The sequence below is a fragment of the Petaurus breviceps genome, unplaced genomic scaffold (genome assembly GCF_028583685.1).
Source record: "Petaurus breviceps papuanus isolate PSGF00001 unplaced genomic scaffold, PetGlider_PUasm1.0 189, whole genome shotgun sequence".
Taxonomy (NCBI): domain Eukaryota; kingdom Metazoa; phylum Chordata; class Mammalia; order Diprotodontia; family Petauridae; genus Petaurus; species Petaurus breviceps.
Window position 1 is genome coordinate 28,955,596 of NW_027185809.1, and position 7,826 is coordinate 28,963,421.

At 40.0% G+C, this 7,826-nt stretch overlaps 1 protein-coding gene across 4 annotated transcripts in view; it reads right to left on the reverse strand.

Annotated features, from left to right (window-relative positions):
- ZFYVE1 (zinc finger FYVE-type containing 1) overlaps nucleotides 1–7,826 on the reverse strand; it is a 72,450-nt gene that overhangs the window by 63,889 nt on the left and 735 nt on the right. For 3 of the 4 annotated variants that reach the window (XM_069092095.1, XM_069092097.1, XM_069092093.1), the window contains exon 2: nucleotides 5,812–6,746. In XM_069092095.1, coding sequence (XP_068948196.1) covers nucleotides 5,812–6,294 — 483 coding nt within the window. In that variant the 5' untranslated portion in view covers nucleotides 6,295–6,746. Of the gene's footprint in view, nucleotides 1–5,811; nucleotides 7,791–7,826 lie in introns of those variants that run through there. The other variant, XM_069092094.1, reaches the window with a different exon arrangement.

Genomic DNA, 7,826 nt, shown 5'->3' on the forward strand with positions numbered 1-7,826 from the left:
AACAGCAGGTTTGTAGTCAGGGATTTCCCATGTGACAGGAAAATATATACCGCTACTTTTCATTCTTCTATCCCACTACATCCAAACTTGGTTTAACCAATGAGGGTAGGGAAGTAGAAAGGAGGGAAGTGAAGCCCCAGCATTCCGAGTGTAACGGAAATGCAAATTTAAAGATCCTCCCTGCCCCTAGGCCCTGTGATGGGCTGACTGAGACTCTGAGAACCTTCCCTGATTTGAAAATATACTCTGCCCCCTAACAGGCTGAATGTGGTCACATGGAGCCAGTGGCAGGAGCCTTGTTTTTCAGGAACGCCCACACCTTGGTGCTGTGTGATTGGGCAGTGCTTTGGGAGCTCACTGTTAACATGTTAAGATGTGTTGTGTGATTTGACCAGATGAGACTCTGGGCAGCCATTGAGAGCCCCCTGGCTTTGAAAACCCAGATGTTGATGCTTCCCTCTCTGGTAACTGTGATTTGGCATGGATGTAATGGTTGGACAGTTTGGAAGCCTGTCTGCTTGATCTGTTTCTGCTTGTAACCTCTGTATACTCTGAAGTTCAGGGTGCTGACCTTTCCCCCCTGAACTAGGTAAAACGATGTATGTTTGATTGATTAAAATAAACTTGTTAACCCATTTTGAGTTGCTTTCCTTTAGAAAAGCAGATCTAAGAACCTGTGTTGGCAGACACCCTGCGGATGCTGGGGTACTTGCCGCTACACTGAGTTGCACTATTCTGGGACTGTAAACAAGTGAAGCAGCCAAACATATGATGGGTCCCCTTAAAGGAGCAGTCCGAGGGAGGCTAGAACCATCACTAGCTTAACTGGGGGAAATAAGGCACATTCCACTTTTAAACTCCAGTTTTCAAAAGGCTCTTCAACTCAAAAGGTTGAAAAACTATCTATTCCTGGGTCAAGGAAAGTATCTTCTCCAGTGTCTACTTTCCTTACCCCTCTATTAACTATTCTTGGGTCAAATAAGGCTATGCGTTTTTATCATCCTGCATGTTCAGCAGCAACTGATAGTACCTAACCTAGGAACAGGAGACTTCTGGCATGAAAACTTCTTTGGCTCTCCTAATGATGGAGAAAGGAAGTCAGTCAGCAGATAAATAAACAAACAAATAAAAACTGGTAAATTATCTTGCCAATTCACTGCTCCCCTACACACATCTCAGGATGAGTATGGTTACAGGAAATCTGTAAAGGGAAGCAGAGAGAAAGATGCAATGGTAGTGAGAAACACATTAGCTGGGGTTAAAGAGGTGGAAAAAGAAAACCTTTCAAATATGAGGAACACAAGAGAAACATGGCAAGGCATAGCAAGTGAAGCTGAGCAATGCAAAAGAAAGCAAAACCAAGTGAACAACAGATATAATTACAATAATGTTAAATACAAACTGCACAAAAAGGCAATTGAACTCAGTCTACTGAAGTGATCAGAAAATATTCAGAGGATGTTTCTGGATCCAGAAAAGGCAGTACATAGTAACACAAATCTTTCCACTTAAAAGAGGTGGCAAGATAAGACACTGAACAAAGCACATAGGTTGTCAGGCTTAGCTTTTTTAGATGCTTAAAATATTTTCCTTTCTTACATTGACAGACCAATAACAGAGGAGAACGAGAGAATGATGTTCTGGAAACTAACTGATGTTGAAAGAAAGGGTATTATTAAAAAAAAGAAAAAAATTTAAAGATCAATTTTTGATGGAGGAATTTTTTTAAATGGTCTATTTTGGGGACAAGTGAATCAAAAATTTTGTTTGGATGAAAGTTATTTGAACTTATCTGCAAGATCAATCTAAGTTGAATCAAGTATTTATAAGTACTCCCTTCACTCTTTCTCCTAGTCCCCTTATTAATAGAGTTAACTAGAATCTCAGATGCCACCTCTGTCTGGAAGAGACCAGTTACTTACAAAACAAAAATAAAAACTTACAAAACAAAAACAAAGCGGCAGACCAGCTAGACACTGTGGTTTCCTCAAGCTCTGATAGGCTCTAGAGAAGCGACAGAAACAACTGGAAAACAGTCCTAGAAATAACCATTTTCCCAGACTAAGTCTTAGCATATGGCCAAATGCTGAGCATACTAATTTCAGCAGCTGGGTATCTCTGGAGGGGCTGAAAGAAGGCAAGAAAACTGTACACTAGTTAATCTGTCTCTATTTCAAATAAGTATAGGGAAATATTTCAGATTTTTCCAAATAGGGCCACATTTGTCAGATAATACCAAAGTTAATCCAAGATACTTTGAAACTAGTTAAATGTGTTGGCTTAACTTTCTTTGGTGTCTGACTTTAGAACTCTATACAATTAAAAGTCTTTCTTTAGCATATGTAACAATAATCATGGACCCCTTTGACAGTCTGTTGAGGCCTATAGATACCTTCTCAGAATAATGTTCCTAAAAAGCATGAAATTAAGGAAACCAAATATATTGAAATTTTATTAACAAAACACTAAGTTCATGAACGCCAGATTAAGAACCCTTGATCTAAGACATGGTTCAGACACTACTCCTGAAGCTAGTGAATAACTTTCTCTGTATGAGAAACCAAGAATGACTTAGAATTTTAGAGCTGATCTTAGAGGTCATCTAATCCAACCCCCTCTTATTCAAGATGAAGAAACTAAGGCCCAGGAAAATGAAGTGACTTGATCCAAGTTTCTAATCAATAGCAGTCTTCTGACTCCTACTTTAGTGTTCCACCAGTAAAACACTCTGTGGGAACACAGAAATTAGCTACTACATAACAGGCAAGCTTCTAAGACCAATGTTCAGTCTTTCCATCAAATTCATTACCACATTAACTATTCAATTAAAAAATGATTCAAGCCATAGTACAATTAGTACTAAGAATGTGGGGATATCTTATGGAAAGATCCATTTAGCCAGCTACACTGAGATAGCCTCAGTATTAAAATGCAGGTGATATACCCAAAAGGCTGAATTAGAGTGCTGGTCACTCCATGGATGTCTAAGGGGTTTGGAAAGCAGGGGGAGGAGGGAAGGAATGAAGAAATGTGTGTATAAAATAACTGAAGTGCTTTTTGGATGCAATAAATGTAGATTTTCATTTAAAAAAATGGTTCAAGGCAAAACAAGGGGTTTTCCTAAAACAGAACTGTTTCCATAACTATTCTGACATTTTCTGATAGGAATCAACTAACATCTACATCACAACCAAGAGATCTAGGCTCAGGAGGCTTTGAGAGGATAATGCTATCAGTAGTGTGAGATCAATATTAGCAAGCAGAAAAGATAAACCCCCTGGCTTGGTTTTAAAAAAATGGAAAGGATGGGTGGCCAGGTGGCTCAGTGAGTAAGAGCACCAGCCCCAGAGTCAGGATGACCTGGGATCAAATCTGGGCTCTGATACTTACCACCACACCTAGAAATAGCTGGCCATGTAACCTTGAGCAAGTTACTTAACCCCAACTGCTTAAAAAAAAAAAATGGAAAGGACCAAGTTCTACAGCTGTATCTGTACAGGTGTAATGAGAATGTAAATTTTAAAGATCTTCCCTGCCCCTAGGCTAAAGTGCACGTGGAGCCTGGGGTGGGAGGCTTGTTTTTCAGTAGATACTTTTTGATTGGCCAGTGGGTCCAAAAGGTTGTTACATTCTCTGAGCCAGGAGAAGGCTATATAAGCCCTGATGTGTAGCTTTGTTTTGGGACTCACTTTGAGAAGTGTTCTGTGATTTGATCTGAATTCTGGGAAGCCGTTGTTGAGAGTCCCCCGGCTTTGAAAAACCCAGATGTTGTCTGGGTATGGATGTAATGGTTGGACAGTTTGGAAATCTGTCTACTTGATGTTTCTGTCTTGATAATTCTGCCTGTATGCTTTGAGGTTCGGGGTGCTGACCTTTTTCCCCTGAACAAGGTAACCGATATATGTCTGACTGATTAAAGTAAGCTTGTTAACCCATTTTGAGTTGCTTTCCTTTAACAAAGCAGATCCAAGAACCTGTATGGGCAGCAAACCCTGAGGACGTGCTTGGGGTGCTTGCTGCTACAACAGGAAAAATAGTAAGTGATATAAGTTTCAACATGCAAAGTTTTCATGAGAAACGACTTTTTCTAATTAATCAAGAACACTCAGTACCTCCAATATACTCCCCCTCATCTCTCAGAATCATTTCCCATGAATGCTCTGGTGCCACCTTCTCCAAGTATTTCCTCTTACTCCCCTGCCACTAGCAGTTAGTTCTCTCCCTCTCAAGTTCCCTTGTATTCACTTAACTCTGAATACACTCTATGCAGCAAAATATGAGTTCCTTTCAGCAATTTAGCCCTAGAGTTTAACACAGATCAGGCACTAAAACATTTACTGAATTGTTGAATTTGGGTTGGAGATAGTGTAAAGGTGGTTTCTGTTCAGGTAGGGATTGCACTAGATGAGAAGAGTCTATGATAATATTTATTGAGTGCCTAAAATGTGACTAGCATTGTGTAAAGTTCTATCAGGGTACAGCAGTAGGAGTTTAAGAAGTCATCCCTACCCTCAAGGAGCTTATAGTTTAGTTGAGGAGTTAATCTAGTCTTCCTTTTTTTTTTTTTTAATGAAAAGTATATAATAATGTGTCCCAAGGTAATACTGACTGCCAGAGAACACTTTACATCCCTAAAAATCCCCTAAAGAAGAATGAACAATGATCTGTGTGGACTATTTAGGCCTGTCAGAAGGCAGATGACTAAAGTGGTTAATTTCTTTAAGGTTCTTTCCCAGTCTGTGATGTTTTAGGAAGAAATCCCCCCTCAAAAGACACTTATTCTAGTCCTGATTTAGTAGTCCAAGAAAGAAAGTCCCTTTCTTGCTGTCTCTAAACTCGGTGCCAACACATCATGCATAAATGACAGTGGTACCGGTTCAGCTCAGTTCATCCTCTCATTTTGAAAGTATGACATAGCAATTAGAACTGTGGCTGCATTCCAAAGAGAGATAGTAAAAAGAAACTGATAAAGAAATTAACAGGGATCACACAGATCCAAGTTGTTCCAATCACAAGATGTTTTGTTAGTGAACATAATTTATAACTCATAGTCCCACCCCACCAAGGTACTGCTGATTAGAGGCAAAATGGGATATGGATCACTTCATAATTTTACCGGCTCCTCCAGAGATAAGGAAATGGAGGAAGGAGGTTAAGTGTGAAATCGGTGTGGATTGGCAGAGTAATATACATCAAAAACACAAGATGCAGTATAGACATAAACAGTATAGATATAATTTTGACAAGCTTATTAAAAAAAATTTCTGGATTATGATGAGGTATTTTGGTCTGGAAGGAACAGTCCTGATCATAGCAAGTGAATGCAGTGTCATCACCAACTCCAGCAATCTCACAAAGCATTTCCTATTGATCAAGTTTCAATGATCCCAGATGCTTTTCCATTACAATTATAATGCATGAATGACATTATAATGAATAATCATAACTCTACCATAAAGGAAATAAGGAGTCACAATCTGTGGATACTTTCCTGAGCAAAGCCTTTAAGATCACTCAAAAATACAGATAGCATTTCTAAGTTTTATTTCCTAATATTACCATGGGATGCTCTGTTAGTATGCCTCCTCTGCCTCACAGCTATACACACACAGTTCTTCAGTGACATTTGTTCATGAATTTACCGAAATGTTATCGATCAGAAAACAATTTAAAATCCTCTTACAATCTTGGGGGCAACCTGAGCTTTTCCACCTCTTGGAAAGGTCTAGACTTGTGGAGAACCACTGCCCCAGATCTCAAGCTTCAGTTATCTGCACTAAAAAATTAATCCAGCTATAACCAGAGACTTACCTGAATTTCTTCAGTTTCATCTACCAGGAGGAAACTCACAACCTTCTCTGTCATCTTCTTCCTCTTAGTTTCCTCATCCATGCCTTCTCCTTCCAGCTGCTCCTGTGCCTTACTGACATGGTAGATGGTAACTGGATGTCTTCTTTTGCTACCCCCAGAATGAGTCCTTTTCTGACACTCCAGGCACAAATTGATTTTGCAGGTCTGGCACCTCACTGCTGCCCTCTGCCTAACTCCAGGGGAGTGCCCATTGGGGCCCTTACAAGGGTCACAATAAGGGACATGGCCAGGCTTGAGCCTAAGTCGCTCATGATTCCGGAGCCTCTCCTGCCTATGCAATTCCTCTTCACAGCGGGGACACTGTAAGCTGCAGCACTCATCACACTCAAAGACAGCTTCATCTGTCCCACTGCAAGCATAGCTTTCCTGGCACATCAGTCCAGGGTTCAGTCCCTTTTCTGCTGGGGAAGCCTGGGCACTCATAATGAGTTTAGAAAGGAGACACAAACACCATACAATGCTTATTAGCTGCTTCCCAAAAGCACACTACAGTGGACTTTCCCAGGGATGACTGCACAGAAATTCCACAGGATTCTGTAGATCTAAAAGATTTGTCTCACCTCAAAAAAATAAAATAAAAATTATGATTTTTTTTCACTCACAAATGTTTGTATTTCCAAACCTTCTTCATCCAAGACTTTTGTATCAGCAGAAATATTGATTTGGTTTGATCTCATTATTCATAAAGTGCAGATGAAAAAGTTATCAAAATTCAACTCTTAAAAGGTATATTTCTTTGTCTGTCGGATAGGCCTGATTTGTCAACCAAGGTAGATTCCTCTGGTAGGCCTCTGTCCTGTGGTTTTAGTGATGTAAGCCAGTGGTCAGGTGGATTTCAAGACAATCCAACCTCAAGTCAATATTTCATGGGATGCCTAGAATAAAGGAAGAAGATTTCACACATGTAAAAACAAAAGTAAACTTTTAAAATAAGACTCTGATTCAATGTCAGGTCATACTCTTGAGAGGGATCTCACTTTTGCACACATGATCAACCAAAAAAGCTCAAGTAGGCCTGTATCAATACTAGAAATTACACCTTTCAAACTATTGTTAAACTCATCTGTAGGCCCAGTGCCTAATACATAGTAGACAGTGTTTATTGATTTTAAAGGCAACTCAGAGCCCCAAACCAGGCCCAAGGAATCTTTTTCTGACTTCTTTTCCAGTCAAATATTATCTACGTATCTACTCTTGAATTCAAAATTTAAATAATTAACCAAACAGTCTGGTACCTTTGAGGTGTCACCAAAAGAAAAAGAAAGCACCACTACGATATATATTCCTGAACCATAAAAACAAAAGGGGGAGGGGGAAATCTAAAAAATTAAACTCCAAATCCAACTGCAACCAAAGGCTCTAGCTACACTTGTAACTGGAATGTTTCCATTTCAACTCCAGACAGATGTCTAATAAAAGACAAAAGCAAGGGTCACCATTTAACATTAAAAACAAAAAAACAAAACAATTGCTGCACTTCCCTTCCTTTCCCTTGACTTCACAAAAGGAGCAAGAGAATCTTCCCAAATAAACACTGTTTATCTTTCTGTACTCATCACTGCCTGTTTTCTGGACCAACATTCCACTTCAAAACAAAAAACAACAGCCGAAAGAGGGATTTTTTTTAACACTTCCCCTAACAGTTACATTCCTAAGGAACTCTCCCAGGCCTTGCCCCACCCCACAGAGTAAGTCTGAAACAGTTTTCCAACCAAAACGCACTATTCACTCCTCCCCAAACAACAATCCATCAATCAATCATTTTCCCTATTTCCAGATAAATAAAGCAGAGCAAACGAAGAGAAGAATCCTTTCCTCCCAGTGGAGTCTCATGCCAAGCTGGCCACCCCAACCTCAGCCAGGGTCAGAGCTGGGGAGTGGAGGAGTGGGAGTTAGGGGTGCTGGGGGGGGGGGACAGACCATAACTACCACCACCACTACCCCCAAACTCTCAA